We start from the raw sequence: 17610 nt of genomic DNA, 5'->3' as shown, positions 1-17610 counted from the left end.
AGCTGCCTTCTTAAGCCTTCTCAACCTGCCATCCCGGGCCGGAATGTAATCTTCTGTTGGCGTAGAGTAAGCGATCATCTGATGCTTGATGCAACCTTGCTCTCTCTCTGGTTTCCCCTCCGTGTTTTCAGTGTGTGTTTTCCCGTGTCGTTCCCGCAGTACCCTCCGTCGTTTTGAAAGCTCACTTTTCCCTGTATCTCCCTTTGGACTCTGACTGCTTCTGTCGATCCTTGACTTTCCCCTGTTTGGACTCGGACATGTAGAGTTCTCTCTCCAATAGACTTTCTCGTCTCTCGTTCAACATTTACGGTAAAAAGACACAAATCAAATGTCCACTTTAAAGGACAGTTTTCCAGATTATACATCCATCCATCCATTTTCTACCACTTGTCCCTTTTGGGGTTGCAGGGGGTGCTGGGGCCTATCTCGGCTGCATTTGGTGGATACTAATAGTGGAGGGCCCCCCCATTCTTTAGCTTTCGGTAAATGTGGCCCCTAAAACCATTCAGTTGAATATCCCTGCTCTAATGTCGAACTATGCATTTTGTACTTTAATGATAGCTCAAACTTTTAGCCGCCAGCTGCAATCATTCACCGGCAATCAGCACACCTGCCTGTGATGAGCAAGCTGCCTTCCTAAGCCTGCTCAACCTGCCATCCCGGGCCGGAATATAATCTTCTGTTGGCGTACAGTAAGCGATCATCTGATGCTTGATGCAACCTTGCTCTCTCTCTGGTTTACCCTCCGTGTTTTCAGTGTGTGTTTTCTCGTGTCGTCCCCGGAGTACCCTCCGTCGTTTTGAAAGCTCACTTTTCCCTGGATCTCCCTTTGGACTCTGACTGCTTCTCTCGATCTTTGACTTCCCCCTCTTTGGACTCGGACATGTAGAGTTCTCTCTCCTCTAGACTTTCTCGACTCTCGTTCAACACTTACGGTAAAAAGACACAAATCAAATGTCCACTTTAAAGGACAGTTCTCCAGATTGTACATCCATCCATCCATTTGTCTACCACTTGTCCCTTTTGGGGTTGCAGGGGGTGCTGGGGCCTATCTCGGCTGCATTTGGTGGGTACTAATAGTGGAAGGCCCCCCCATTCTTTAGCTTTGGTAAATGTGGCCCCTAAAACAATTCAGTTGAATATCTCTGCTCTAAGGTCGAACTATGCATTTTGTACTTTATGATAGCTCAAACTTTTAGCCGCCAGCTGCAATCATTCACCGGCATTCAGCCCACCTGCATGTGATGAGCGAGCTGCCTTCTTAAGCCTGCTCAACCTGCCATCCCGGGCCGGAATATAATCTTCTGTTGGCGTACAGTAAGTGATCATCTGATGCTTGATGCAACCTTGCTCTCTCTCTGGTTTCCCCTCCGTGTTTTCAGTGTGTGTTTTCTCGTGTCGTCCCCGCAGTACCCTCCGTCGTTTTGAAAGCTCACTTTTCCCTAGATCTCCCTTTGGACTCTGACTGCTTCTCTCGATCCTTGACTTTCCCCCTCTTTGGACTCGGACATTTAGAGTTCTCTCTCCTCTAGACTTTCTCGTCTCTCGTTCAACATTTACGGTAAAAAGACACAAATCAAATGTCCACTTTAAAGGACAGTTCTCCAGATTGTACATCCATCCATCTATTTGTCTACCACTTGTCCCTTTTGGGGTTGCAGGGGGTGCTGGGGCCTATCTCGGCTGCATTTGGTGGGTACTAATAGTGGAAGGCCCCCCCATTCTTTAGCTTTGGTAAATGTGGCCCCTAAAACAATTCAGTTGAATATCTCTGCTCTAAGGTCGAACTATGCATTTTGTACTTTATGATAGCTCAAACTTTTAGCCGCCAGCTGCAATCATTCACCGGCATTCAGCCCACCTGCATGTGATGAGCGAGCTGCCTTCTTAAGCCTGCTCAACCTGCCATCCCGGGCCGGAATATAATCTTCTGTTGGCGTACAGTAAGTGATCATCTGATGCTTGATGCAACCTTGCTCTCTCTCTGGTTTCCCCTCCGTGTTTTCAGTGTGTGTTTTCTCGTGTCGTCCCCGCAGTACCCTCCGTCGTTTTCAAAGCTCACTTTTCCCTAGATCTCCCTTTGGACTCTGACTGCTTCTCTCAATCCTTGACTTTCCCCCCCTTTGGACTCGGACATGTAGAGTTCTCTCTCCTATAGACTTTCTCGTCTCTCGTTCAACATTTACGGTAAAAAGACACAAATGAAATGTCCACTTAAAAGGACAGTTTTCCAGATTATACATCCATCCATCCATTTTCTACCACTTGTCCCTTTTGGGGTGGCGGGGGTGCTGGAGCCTATCTCAGCGGCTTTCGGCGGATACTAATGGTGGAGGGCCCCCCATTCCTTAGCGTTCTGTAAATGTGGCCCCTAAAACAATTCAGTTGAATATCCCTGCTCTAATGTCGAACTATGCATTTTGTACTTTGATGATAGATCAAACCTTTAGACTCATTCTATCTTCATTATACAAATGTATTTTACTGCTGAGCGTGAGTCTCCATGAGTTACTCAGCACTTAAGATGAAAAAACAAATGTTATCTAATGAAAACATTTTTTTTAAAGAGTTATAGGGTATTATAGAACGTTTGAAACGTTTCACAGCAGACTGCCTGCCAATACCTTGGAAAGACCGCCCTCTTGTGGTCACTCATTGCCAGTGTTACTAAGTAGGTATGTACTGTGGATCTAATAAGACCATTCTATGACTTCCATCCATTCATCCATTTCCTACCGCTTATTCCTTTTGGGGTCACGGGGGGAGCTGGTGCCTATCTCAGCTACAATCGGGCAGAAGGCAGTGTACACCCTGGACAAGTCGCCACCTCATCGTAGGACTTCATTTTACATTAAGAAATAAAGTTTTTCTATTAGTGAATTTATTTATTCTTGAATTTTTTATTTCACATAAATTAGAATTTTGAGTTTGGGGGATCAAAAAGTAGATTATTTCTGACAATTGGCAATATGTTTTTTGTTCTAGGCTTAAAAGGGTTTATGAAATTGAGACTTTAAAAAACTGCGACACTTTATGCAACATTTGCACATTGCCTGGTATGCTATTATTATTATTATTATTATTATTCTATCCATCCATCCATTTTCTACCGCTTATTCCCTTTAGGGACGTGGGGGCGCTGGTGCCAATCTCAGCTACAATCCGTCGGAAGGCAGCCACCTCATCGCAGGGCTATATATATATATTTATTTATTTTTATATATATATATATATATATAATAAATCTTAAAATAACCCCCTGGTGTCTGTGTCGTCATCTCCTTTAGTAAAACATAGCACCATAGTGACCATTATTATTATTATTATTATTATTATAACCATCCATTTCTTCTGCACTTCTGGTCATGTGCTAGTACATGAAACTATTACTACTGGATCTACGAACGAAATACTTCCTTGGCCACCTCATCACTGGGCCAACACGGATAGACAGACAACATTCACACTCACATTCACACACAGAGGTTAGTGCATGTGCCTCACAATACGAAGGTACTGAGTTCGATCCCGGGCTCGAGGTCTTTATGTGTGGAGTTTGCATGTTTTTTCCCCGTGACTCTGAGGGTTCCCTCCAAGTACTCCGGCTTCCTCCCACCTCCAAAGACATCCACCTGGGGATAGGTTGATTGGCAACACTAAATGGGCAAAAGAGACTGGCTAAAATTTATATTTTTATAAAGGCTGTTAAGCTTATTAACACATTATGGTATGCAATTAAAGAACCCATAGTGCCTAGATAACCAAAATTTCACACTATTTCACTAGTCAGATTTACAAACATGACAGTATGATGCAATGGCACCGGCTGAAAATCCCCAAAACAAACAGTATGATGCTAGAATAAAACATTTCAACACACTTGCACACAATTAACAAAGCACCGCAGAGCAGACCCTAGACCAGGGGTCTCCAAGCTTTTTGACTTGGGGGCCACATTTGGTTAAAACAATTTGGCCGGGGGTCGGGATCATACTTGCCAACCCTCCCGGATTTTCCGGGTGACTCCCGAAATTCAGCGCCTCTCCCGAAAACCTCCCGGGACAAATTTTCTCCCGAAAATCTCCCGAAATTCAGGCGGAGCTGGAGGCCACGCCCCCTCCAGCTCCATGCGGACCGGAGCCTGTTTTCACGTCCGCTTTCCCACAGCATGTCTGCCCAATAATGTTATAACTGTAGAATGATCGAGGGCGAGTTCTTGGTTTCTTATGTGGGTTTATTGTTAGGCAGTTTCCTTTACATCCTCCCAGCGCAGCAACAACACACAACAACAGCAGTCCGTTTTTGTCTACCGCAAAGCAGTTTGTCTGCCGTAAACAGCATGGATTGATTGATTGAAACATTTTATTGGTAGATTGCAGAGTTCAGTACATATTCCGTACAATTGACCACTAAATGGTAATACCCGAATAAGTTTTTCAACTTGTTCAAGTCGGGGTCCACATTAATCTTTTCATGGTAATGTTTGACACTCTTAAACAGGACAATACTGCCATCTACTCTACATGCATATGGTTAGAAAAACAAGGATGGAAAATTCAACGCTTAACTCAACAATGAGTAGATGAGTGGTATGTGTATAAATGTGTACATAAATGAACACTGAAATTCAAATATTTATTTTATATATATATATATATATATATATATATATATATATATATATATACATATACATGAATAATAGAATACATGTATATATATATATATATATATATATATATATATATATATAGCTAAAATTCACTGAAAAATTCCTTATTTTAGAGATCAAATTCTCCATTTTGAGGGGGAAAATGCCTCACACTTTGCGGGGAGCGTAGCAGTTGTTGTTTCTTGTTTTCTTCTTCTACTACCTAAGGGTTGAACGGTGTTGGCAGTTCATTAACTTTTGATGTATCGCCCCCTACTTTGAGACGTAGGTACTTGCTGCCTCATGGCCTGCCTTTTCCTCGAGGCAACAAGCCGTTGAGGCACCACTTGTGTCTGCCTCACTTCTCGTCTGCCTTATTTTCATCAGGGTGATTTGACCATGAAAATTATCAAAATATACAAGAACCACACCACAATCACACAGAAAGCATAGACCAAAATATAAATTCAAAAACGTATTTTATTTTATTACTTAGTTTTAAAACATCTCATGGTCAAGCCTTTTTTACCCCCCGGCAGCACGTCACTGAAACACACATACTGTACAGCAGATTTTTTTCAGCTAAATGCGTATATATCATTTATACACACATACAAATTGGCCCCCCAGTGTGACCCCATGATCCTGAAGAAGATACAGTAGACGTCAATTTAGCCAACAACACTGATAATGAAAACAATATGTTAAGTGCGCAGGTCCAGAGTCTTACTAGGCTTATCGTGGCGCTGCAATAAAACAATTAACCAGTGTGTTTATCGAGCTCATGACATCATTAGGTAGGATAAAGAGAAGGTCTTTCTGCTCTGGTCACTTCCCACCACAATGACGAGCTTGCTGGTTGTGTGTTTGTGTGTGGTTGTGTGTCTGCATGGCAGCGGTGAGGCGAACGAACGCGAGGGTTTCATGCTTCTCGCAGGTCCACTTAAAAATTCAGGCCATAGGAAAAACGAGGTCTTTGACTGCGGTCAGTCCGTACCTCCTGGAACTGGACCGTACTTCGAGTACCTCCGGAGTAGAGGCGTGACGCATTTCAAAGTACCGCTGTCGTGGAGTCGACTCCTACCCGCAGGCCTCAGCAGCCACCCCGAACAGACCGTGGTCACCTGCTACCGGACTCTGCTGACTCAGCTCACAAAGGCTGGCCTGCAGCCTCTTGTCGTCCTTGATGGATACGCCGTGCCGGAGACGCTACGATCGCGGTTCGGAGGATGGGAGAGCGAAGATCTGCGGCGGATGTTTATGTCGTACGCCGAGTACGTCTTTGGGGAGTTTGCAGATCTGGCACCTTCCTGGCTGATACTGAGTCATGTGGACGATGCTAGTTATCAGCGACATATACTCAAGTTATATCCAAGTATTTACCAACTCTACCATCAACGCTTCAAAGGTGAGAAACTTGAAATATTCACATTTTACTTTGTTACAAATACAGAATGAAAATACTGTGTGTTTCCTGGTAAATTGACGCATAACGGGATGGAACTTAATGCTTTCGTGTTCTCAGGGAAAGTTTCACTGGAGCTGACCGCGGGTGATGTCGCTACGCTTTCACAGATTCAACCTTCAATTACCGTAAGATCCATCTTCTGTCATGTCGTCACCGCCCAGTCGCACTGATCCATCACTGAACTAGTTTTAGATGTTCCTATCAGGGTTGTATGCTGCCGATTCCAGTACTGAACATTCATGAGTGAGATCCGCCGATACCAATACAAATCACGTCTATCAGTTGTACATTTTTCAAACTGATTTATGGTGAGCGTTATTAACATCCATCCATCCATCCATACATCCATCTTCTTCCGCTTATCAGAAGTCGGGTCGTGGGGGCAGCAGTCTAAGCAGAGAAATCCAGACTTCCCTCTCCCCAGCCACTTCGCCCAGCTCGTCCCGGGGGATCCCGAGGCGTTCCAAGGCCAGCCGGAAGACATAGTCTTCCTAACATTTCCTGGGTCTTCCCTGTGGCCTCTACCGGTCTGAGGTGTCCTAAAAACTTCCCTAGGTCGGCGTTCAGGTGGCATCCTGACCAGATGCCCGAACCACCTCATCTGGCTCCTGTCGATGTGGAGGAGCAGCGGCTTTACTTTGAGCTCCTCTTGAACGACAGAACTTCTCACCCTATCTCTCAGAGAGAGCCGCCTGTACCCGTGATCTTGTCTTTTCCGTCATAAGCCAAAGCTCATGACCATAGGTGAGGATGGGAATGTAGATCAACCGGTAAATTGAGAGCTTTGTCGTCCAGCTCAGCTCCTTCTTCACCACAACGGATCGATACAGCGTCCGCAATATGGAAGATGCCGCACGAATCCACCTGTCGATCTCACGATCCACTCTTCCCTCACTCGTGAACAAAACTCTGAGGTACTTGAATTCCTCCACTTGGGGCAGGATCTCCTCCCAAACCCGAAGATGGCACTCAACTCTTTTCCGGGCGAGAACAATGGACTCGGACTTGGAGGAGCTGATTCTCATTCCAGTCACTTCACACTCGGCTGCGAACCGATCCAGTGAGAGCTGAAGATCTTGGCCAGATGAAGCCATCCGGACCACATCATCTTCAAAAAGCAGAGACCTAATCCTGCAGCCACCAAACCGGATCCCCTGAACGCCTTGACTGCACCAAGAAATTCTGTCCATAAAAGTTATAAACAGAATCTGTGACAAAGGACAGCCTTGACAGGGTTCAACCCTCACTGGAAACGTATCCGACTTACTGCCGGCAATGCGGACCAAGCTCTGACACTGATTCTACAGGGAGCGGACCGCCGCAATCCGACAGTCCGATACCCCATACTCTCTGGGCACTCCCCACAGGACTTCCCGAGGGACACGGTCGAATGCCTTCTCCATGTCCACAAAGCACATGTAGACTGGTTGGGCAAACACACATACACCCTCGAATAGCTCCACAGCTATTTCATTCAAGTCACAGCCGTGTGACAATCGGACATTTTAAGTTCCATGTATTAAAATGTGTCCTCACCTCCTTTCCCTTATCGCTTCTTTTCAATAGATGCATTACCTCCCCGTGCACTTGGAGTACAACTGCGTCTCCACATTGGATTTGGCAAAAGAGCTGAAAGGGTTGCAGGTGATGTCACTCCAGCTACGTTTCATTTTCTACTCACGTTATGTTTCTCGGCTCTTGCATCACAATCTATTGTGTTGTAGATGGCCAGTAGGGGTGTGCCCATCCTAGTGTACCAGCTGACACTCCTTGATTGCACGGACAGTCAGTTCCAGGCTCTTGGAAATTTTCTACAAGGTAAAAAAAAGCTTTGTTAAATTGAGGAGGAAATAAAAAGATGAAGCTACACATAAGGAGGAGACTATTAACTCTACTCTAACTTGCCATAATGTTTGGGGTTGGGTTTTGCTGCTCTGCGCCCCAGGATGCAAAGAAAGCAGGCAAAGTGCAAGTAAAACTCCCTTTTGTTAGGGAAAAAAAAACAAACATAGTGCAGCAGGGAAGTGCACAAGAAGCATAGAAAAGGCAATGCAGCATGTTAAGTGCAAAGTAAAGCAAATCATACTGACTGGCAAACAAGAAATGGAAAACAAAAGTAATAGGATAGGAAATAATACATAAACTAAGGAAACTTTCATAGGAGATCAAGACCCGTAACACGATAGGCTTATCTTTTAGGATTAGGGTGGTCAAAATGAACGCGTTATTACAGATTAATGCATTATCAATCTGATTTAAATGCTTTTCACAATTGTACATTGAGCACAGGAAGTGAAGAAAAGTGTTAGTCGTCTCCCCAGTTGACTACTACTACTACTAAAATAGTTAGTAAAATCAAACAACGAATTTGGTTCCTACATACGCTGAAGACTCTAAGTACAAGCACTCATTCAGCCCCACTTTGACTAAGGAGTCCATCCATGTCTGGTACCTTGAGGCCTCAAAGGCCCTAAAACCAAGCTCCAGACAGCCCAAAAACAAACTGATTCCATCAGGGGTTCAGCTCTCTGCCAACCATTTCCTTTGGGGGCCGACCGAGTACAACTTCTCGCACTGTACCACTAAATTTAGATCATCTTAAAACATGAAAGATGTTCATCACTACAACACCAGAGGTAGTTCTACAAATAACGTTCAACATAGATTTGTCTCCAGAAAGGCTCAAATTCATTTGTCTGCTATACCATCGAAAAGTGGAACTCCCTACCGATAACAAATGAGTATAAAACCCCTATTTTCTTCAAATCCGCTTTGAAAAGCCATCTACGGGCTGGGAATAGTTACTGTTTTTTTATTTATTTTAAATCTTAATTTGTTTTGTTGCAGTATTGTTTATCTTGTAAACACTTTCTGCATAGTACTTGTTCAATGTTATATGAGTTAAAAAGGGATTTCAATTGAAACAAGCCAAGCCTTTCTTGAATAACTTTCTTTTGGTTGACCTTCTACCAGTGAATGCATATTTCCTTAGCAAACTTCTAATACATTATTCAATCAATCAATCAAACAATTGCTGTGAACCGAAAAGGGGGTATATGTTTAAATAAAATCTGCCTCTTCCAACTCCTTTTCAGACGTGTTGAAATACAAAACTGTAATTATGTGATGGATCACAATGTATGCAAGTTTGAAATAAACTAAAACTGTCAACACTGATGACATCTATTAAGCAGACAAAGAAGCAAGGAATCAAACAGAGACAGAATTAAATTTAGCTCCACTGAGGAGAAACATCTGGGCTGTACTCTTGTACAGTCTCCCACCACGCTCTGACGAAAGAGTGTACGCCTCCTCTTTTATTTGGACTTTCCCTGATTACATGGCAACAGCTGTTTCTAAAGGAAGGGGGTCGTAAACAGCCGCTGCCTTTGGTCACAAAACAGTTCAAAGAAAATGTGCCTGGAGGGGAGTCAGGGCGTGCTTTCTCTTCGCTTTGTGGATCTCAGGTCAAGACAAAATCTTGCTGTGGATTACAATATATCAAGGAAACGTGCACTTTCAGGTCGCTTTCCATCCTATACAGTTTTATAAGCCCTTTTGTCTGCTCGCCGACAAATTTGGGTAAACGTGACAGAACATATGACTGTTATTAAATATTATGCACCATATGCGGGATACTTTTTTTTTTCAACTAAAAAAATTTGGGATTTGACCAAATTAATCCACAGCAAACTGTAATGTATCTGATTTCAAATGATAACATTATACAAAAGTGATTAAGATAAAATGTAATAAATATATCTAACATTATGCCTCAGTTATTAACAAAGTGTTCACTAATTTGGTCATCATTTGCAGATATATTATGTTGTACTTCCCAGCTGCTACTCCATGAGCCAAAATACAAACCCCGTTTCCATATGAGTTGGGAAATTGTGTTAGATGTAAATATAAACGGAATACAATGATTTGCAAATCATTTTCAACACATATTCAGTTGAATATGCTACAAAGACAAGATATTTGATGTTCAAACGCATAAACTTATTTTTTTTTTGCAAATAATAATTAACTTAGAATGTCATGGCTGCAACACGTGCCAAAGTACTTGGGAAAGGGCATGTTCACCACTGTGTTACATCAACTTTTCTTTTAACAACACTCAATAAACGTTTGAGAACTGAGGAAACTAATTGTTGAAGCTTTGAAAGTGGAATCCTTTCCCATTCTTCTTTTATGTAGAGCTTCAGTCGTTCAACAGTCCGGGGTCTCCGCTGTCGTATTTTATGCTTCATAATGCGCCACACATTTTCGATGGGAGACAGGTCTGGACTGCAGGTGGGCAAGGAAAGTACCCGTACTCTTTTTTTTTACAAAGTCACGCGGTTGTAACACATGCTTAATGTGGCTTGGCATTGTCTTGCTGAAATAAGCAGGGGCGTCCATGAAAAAGACGGCACTTACATGGCAACATATGTTGTTTCAAAACCTGTATGTACCTTACAGCAATAATGGTCACTTCACAGATGTGTAAGTTACCCATGCCTTGGGCACTAATGCACCACCATACCATCACAGATGCTGGCTTTTGAATTTTGCATCGATAACAGTCTGGATGGTGCGCTTCCCCTTTGGTCTGGACACGATGTCGAATATTTCCAAAAACAATTTTGGAACACAGAACACTTTTCCACGTTGCATCAGTCCATCTTAGATGATCTCGGGCTCAGAGAAGCCGGTGGCGTTTCTGGATGCTGTTGATAAATGGCTTTCGCTTTGCATAGTAGAGCTTTAATTTGACTTACAGATGTAGCGACAAACTGTATTTAGTGACAGTGGTTTTCTGAAGTGTTCCTGAGCCCATGTGGTGATATCCTTTAGAGACTAATGTCGGTTTTTGATACAGGGCCATCTGAGGGATCGAAGGTCACGATCATTCAATGTTGGTTTACGGCCATGCCGCTTAGGTGCAGGGAGTTCACCAGATTCTCTGAACCTTTTGACGATATTATGGACCGTAGATGTTGAAATCCCTAAATTTCTTGCAATTTCACTTTGAGAAACGTTGTTCTTAAATCGTTTGACTATTTGCTCTCGCAGTTGTGGACAGAGGGGTGTACCTCGCCCCATCCTTTCTTGTGAAAGACTGACCATTTTTTGGAAAGCTGTTTTCAATTAGCCTGCACACCTGTGGGATGTTCCAAATAAGTGTTTGATGAGCATTCCTCAACTTTATCATTATTTATTGCCACCTTGCCCAACTTCTTTGTCAAGTGTTGCTGGCATCAAATTCTAAAGTTAATGATTATTTGCAAACAAAAAAATGTTTATCAGTTTGAACATCAAATATGTTGTCTTTGTAGCATATTCAACTGAATATGGATTGAAAATGATTTGCAAATCATTGTATTCTGTTTGTACTTACATCTAACACCATTTCCCAACTCATATGGAAACGGGGTTTGTATCATAAAAGAGCAATCTTCTTCGTCAACAGGTTATGAAATCTAATCTATTTTTCAATATCAGTGATACAATGCTATAAAGTCCTATCATATGACTATTGCTAGTATAACCCTTGTTAGTGTATGTGCACATGGACGGACTTTTATCAGATCATGCATCAATCAAAGTTAGCTGAGTCGGTCAAATCATGTTCATTAAAAATCAGTCAATAACTCAACTGTATGTCCGCACTTATCACTCATGACAATAACTGTCTTTAACTCATAGTTCTGAAAAACAATGACGTGGAACTTGAAGGATGTGACGTTATGGACATGCTAGGTATGATGGATATGGAGGACTTTCTTACCAGGTAATATTTTTTCACTGTTTGAAAAAGTTTGGAATGTGTTGATTATTTTTTGTGTGTGTTTTACAACAGTGGTGATTTTGAATTCTTCAGTGGAACAACGTGGATAGAAAGCAGCTATCAGACTGTGTGGGATACGTTTGGCAAACAGGTCGAATCTGAACGAGATGTGCTCCTGAACGGATCGTTCCCCTCCAATTTCCAATGGGCAACCTCCAGTGAGGCCTTCAAAGTTGAAGGCGGCTGGGCTGAAGGCGGGAAGGGAGAAACCATTTGGGATCGCTTTGGTCATGAGAACAAAGTCATGCATAATCAAACGGCGGATCAGGCTTGTGACAGTTACCACAAGGTGGATTATGATGTCTACCTTCTGCGAGGTCTTCAAGTCAACACCTATCAGTTTTCTATCTCTTGGGCACGCATTTTCCCTTCAGGCTATCAGAAAAGCAAATCAGATAGAGGAGTTCTCTATTACGATAAGTTGATTAATGCTCTCATTGAGTCTGGAATACAACCAGTTGTCACCTTGTACCACTGGGATCTACCCCAAGAACTCCAGAATCATGGTGGCTGGACCAATGCTTCCATCATTGACGCCTTCAAAGACTATGCTGATTTCTGCTACTCCACATTTGGGGACAGGGTCAAGACCTGGAACACGTTCAGCAGCCCTTGGGTAGTTAGCCATGCTGGATATGGAACTGGTGAGCATCCCCCTGAAGTGGGGGATTATGTTGTGGCGTCCTATCAGGTGAGAGCAACGGTACCATGAATTAATTAACGTGAACCCCAACTTAAAGGGGAACATTATCACCAAGCCTATGCAAGCGTCAATATATACCTTGATGTTGCAGAAAAAAGACCATGTATTTTTTTAAACGATTTCCGAAATCTAAATGGGTGAATTTTGGCAAATTAAACGCCTTTCTGTTTATCGGTCTTTTAGCGATGACGTCAGAATGTGACGTCACCGAGGTAACACACCCGCCATTTTCCTTTTCACATTACAAACACCGGGTCTCAGCTCTGTTATTTTCCGTTTTTTTGACTATTTTCTTGAACCTTGGAGACATCATGCCTCGTCGGTGTGTTGTCGGAGGGTGTAACAACACTAACAGGGAGGGATTCAAGTTGCAGCACTGGCAAGAAATCTGCCGCCAGACCCCCATTGAATTTGCCAGAGTGTCTTCATATTTTACCGGCGATGCTAAGACAGACATGGCACAGAGATGTATGGATAACCTGCAGATGCATTTGCAACGATTAAGTCAACGAAATCACAAAGGTGAGTTTTGTTGATGTTGTTGACTTATGTGCTAATCAGACATATTTGGTCACGGCATGACTGCCAGCTAATCGATGCCAACATGCTATGCTAATCGATGCTAACATGCTATTTACACTAGCTGTATGTACATTTGAAACTAGATACCCACATTTGATGCGAAACAAACACTTACCAATCGACGGATTTAAGTTGCTCCAGTGTCACAAGATGCGAAAGTCCTGATCGTTTGGTCCGCACATTTTACCGGCGATGCTAATAAGGCAGCCATGCTATGGGCCACTTCATTAGGTACACCCATGCTATGGTCGAATAGCGTCAATAGCTATTCGCTCAATAGCTTCAGTTTCTTCTTCAATTTCGTTTTTGCTATCTGCTTCCATACTCCGACCATCTGTTTCAATACATACGTAATCTGTTGAATCGCTTAAACCGCTGAAATCCGAGTCTGAATCCGAGCTAATGTCGCGATATCTTGCTGTGGTAACCGCCATGTTTGTATTGGCAGCCCTGTATGATGTCACAGGGAAATGGATAGTGGTTTCGAACATAGCGAAAATAAGGCACTTTAAAGCTTTATTTAGGGATATTCCCGGGACTGGTAAAATTTTGAAAAAAATTTCAAAAAATACAACAAGCCACTGGGAACTGATTTTTATTGTTTTTAACCCTTTTGAAATTGTGATAATGTTCCCCTTTAAACAAGTTGAAAAACGTATTCGGGTGTTGCCATTTAGTGGTCAATTGTACGGAATATGTACTGAACTGTGCAATCTACTAATAAAAGTTTCAATCAATCAATCAAATCAGAGCATGAACACACAAAAAATGGTAAATGTTGAAGTTCTGCATGTAGCTTGTCCCTTAGCTGAAATGCACTACCATCAGAGACAATTTGCCATCATAAAACTCTATAAAAACCTACACAGAATAAACACACCACTTCAAAGATCAGAACAAACACAGTGAATGACTGCAACTATTGCTTTACATCCATCCATCCATCCATTTTCTACCGTTTGTCCCTTTTGGGGTCGCGGGGGGTCTCTGTCGCCTATTTCAGCTGCATTCAGGTGATAGGCGGGGTACACCCTGGACAAGTCGCCACCTCATCGCAGGGCCTATTGCTTAACATTAACAAGTAAATCGTAAAGATAATTTTAAATTCAGCGTGTTTCTCTATTGCTTCCTTACACTACACCAATGTCAAGTTCTTCAGGTTTTTTTGCAGCTGTGCCCAAACTTGAAAGGGCCAGTGGGACTCAAAAAGGACACAAAGGGACAACTCAATCTTCTTTCCTTGTGATTTATTGATATTTGATTTGAAGCAATCAAATAAACTGGGTTATCGGCATAAATGAATGGATGAAATGAATGAATAGTCGAATAGTCGGTAGTTAAATAGTAGAATAGTTGATTAATGGTGGGTTGATTAGCCAATTAGAATAGCTGATTAGATGGATAGTAGAATAGGCGATTAGTGGCGGGTTGATTAGTTGGATAGTAGAATAGGCGATTAGTCAACCCGAGAACTTAGGTTGGGCCTTCGTTGCTGCATTTCTTTGCTGTCTGACTCAAAACAATTTAGGATAAAGTTGAAGCTCCTTAGAAAAGAAGGGAGTTGCCTCAGAGAAAAGGCCATGAGTACAGCTGTTTCAAATTCCAGACAAAGTCTAAGTTTTCTGGAGATGGGTTTTGCAGTCTCGCTACCTTGAGACTTTAGAACAAGGGTGACGTACTTGTTTGGAAAATAAGTCAATCTCTGAGACCAATGGGGAGGACCTTCCATTTACTGTATAAAACCTGTGTAGACAGGCAAAATGTTGTCGTCTGATTGATTGACTGATTGATTAATTGAGACTTGTATTAGTAGATTGCACAGTACAGTACACATTCCATACAATTGACCACTAAATGGTAACACTGGAATAAGTATTTCAACTTGTTTAAGTCGGGGTCCATGTTAATCAATTCATGGTCTGAATGTTAAATGTTTCAAAAATACAAATCCGGAACAAGTTCGTACAAGCTACTTGAATGTTGTCTTATAAACCGACCCTTCATTGGCCATGTAAACACAGTTGAAAGTTCTTGTGATGTGTTCTGCTTATAATATCTTACTTCTGTCTACAGGTCACTCACAATATAATAAAGTCTCATGCAGAGGCATGGCATGTCTACAATGACAAATACAGAAGCATACAGGGTGGTAAAGTGGGAATCGCTTTAAACTCGGACTGGGCTGAGCCTATGGACCCTTCCAGACCGGAGGATATATCATCTGCGTATCGGTATTTGCAATTCATGCTTGGATGGTTTGCGCATCCGATATTTGTAAACGGGGATTATCCTGCAACGCTAAAGAGTCAGATCGAAAAGAAAACCGATGAATGTCCTCATTCAAAGCCTGCAATTCTTCCAGTGTTCACACCCACAGAGAGTCTGAGGATCAACGGAACAGCTGACTTCTTTGGATTAAACCATTATACATCACGTCTGGTTAAAAACGCTGATGGTGGTTGTGCCCCAGGTCCGCAGGGGGTGGGTAATTTTCAAGCCAGTATTGATCCATCATGGCCCCCTACAGCGTCTGGTTGGATCTATTCTGCACCTTGGGGTCTAAGAAGGCTTCTGAACTACATCTCCACTGAGTACTTAAACATGAAAAAAGTGCCTATTTATATAACAGGCAATGGCATGCCAACAGACCAGGGTGAGGACCCGCTTAATGACACGAGTAGAACTGAGTACATGAGAAGTTATATCAATGAGGCTCTAAAAGGTAATGTATTTTACAAGAGCAAATTTCTACTGGTTCCTGGTTTTCTAAACAATTTCTTATTTTGTAGCAATATCACTGGATGGGGTGGATGTGCAGAGATTCACAGTGCAGTCACTAATGGATGGATTTGAGGGGAAACAAGGCTACGGTGAAAGGTTTGGCCTTCATCTTGTCAACTTTGAAGACGCGGACAGGCCAAGAACCCCAAAACAATCCGCATACTTCTACTCCCATGTTATAAAACAAAATGGATTTGGCTCACCCAAGGATGGTTTGAAAGTGATCTCAATGCAGTTCAACCCTCCTTTGAAAGTTTTACCTCCTTCAGAAGTTCCATCCACGTCAATGATTATCTGGGAGAAATTTTCTCACCAGTCAAAATTCCAAAGAAAGATATACCACTACGGCACTTTCCCAGCACATTTTAGTTGGGGAGTCTCATCTTCGGCTTACCAGATTGAAGGTGGCTGGAATGTCGATGGGAAAGGACCGAGTGTTTGGGATGTATTCACCCAAAAACCGGGCACTATACCAGACAATGCCAGTGGAGATGTGGCCTGTGACAGTTACCACAGACTTGATGAGGACCTCTACATGCTGCGAGCACTGCAGGTAAAATCGTATCGTTTTTCATTGTCCTGGTCCCGGATCTTTCCTTCTGGTCAGCGAAGTTCCCTAAACCAGAAGGGTGTTGACTTTTACAACAAATTCATTAATGGCCTCTTGGCAAACAACATTGCCCCGATGGTTACATTGTACCACTGGGATCTCCCTCAGGAGTTGCAAAATATTGGCGGCTGGGAGAACTCAGACATGATCGGTCTTTTTAATGACTTTTGTGATTTTTGCTTTTTTACCTTTGGAGACAGAGTGAAATTTTGGATTACATTTAACGAGCCACATACAATAGCATGGTCGGGATACGGACTTGGAAAGATTCCACCAAATGTAAAGAATCCGGGAACTGCTCCTTATAGAGTTGCACACAACCTGATAAAAGCACACGCCAAAACCTACCACACGTACGATGAAAACTACCGCAACTCCCAAGGGGGACAAGTATCCATCGCGCTCAGTGCTGACTGGGTTGAACCTAAAGACGCCAATGTTCCACGCGAAATCCAAGCTGCGGACCGTGCCATGCAGTTTCGTTTGGGTTGGTTTGCACACCCAATTTTCAAGAACGGCGACTATCCTGATGCAATGAAGTGGCAGGTGGGAAACAAAAGTGAACTCCAAGGTCTTCCAGATTCAAGACTACCTTATTTCACTGAAGAAGAAAAGACGTACATCAGGGGGACTGCAGACATGTTCTGCTTAAACCATTACACTACAAAGATTGTTAGTCATATGACAGCTCGGCTTAAGCCTCAGTCATATGAACATGATCGTGACTTGACGGAAGAAGAGGAAGGTGATTCCCAAGCTACTGCCATCAGCAACCAGCGAGCTGTGGCATGGGGCTTAAGGAGAATCCTCAACTGGCTAAAAGTGGAATATGGCGATCCAGAGATTTACATCACTGAGAATGGAGTAGCAACGGAATCAAAGACAAGCTGGGATGACTCTGCCAGGGTGTTTTATTTCAAGACCTATATTAATGAGGCTCTCAAAGGTAAACTGACCCTTTCTTTACAAATGTTTATGT

The 17610-nt window shown here is 42.7% G+C and overlaps 1 protein-coding gene across 1 annotated transcript in view; it reads left to right on the top strand.

The window, feature by feature from the left end:
* The first annotated feature begins 5494 nt into the window (after positions 1 to 5494).
* The window catches only part of LOC133564869 (lactase/phlorizin hydrolase), a 28502-nt gene continuing 16386 nt past the window's right edge, over positions 5495 to 17610 (top strand). Inside the window, exons 1-8 of the mRNA XM_061919410.1 lie at positions 5495 to 6059; positions 6177 to 6244; positions 7686 to 7763; positions 7844 to 7937; positions 11814 to 11898; positions 11968 to 12646; positions 15314 to 15962; positions 16030 to 17577. Coding sequence (XP_061775394.1) covers positions 5495 to 6059; positions 6177 to 6244; positions 7686 to 7763; positions 7844 to 7937; positions 11814 to 11898; positions 11968 to 12646; positions 15314 to 15962; positions 16030 to 17577 — 3766 coding nt within the window. The remainder of the gene's footprint in view (positions 6060 to 6176; positions 6245 to 7685; positions 7764 to 7843; positions 7938 to 11813; positions 11899 to 11967; positions 12647 to 15313; positions 15963 to 16029; positions 17578 to 17610) is intronic.

The sequence above is a fragment of the Nerophis ophidion genome, linkage group LG13 (genome assembly GCF_033978795.1).
Source record: "Nerophis ophidion isolate RoL-2023_Sa linkage group LG13, RoL_Noph_v1.0, whole genome shotgun sequence".
Lineage (NCBI taxonomy): Eukaryota > Metazoa > Chordata > Actinopteri > Syngnathiformes > Syngnathidae > Nerophis > Nerophis ophidion.
This window is presented reverse-complemented; position numbering and strand designations above follow the sequence as displayed.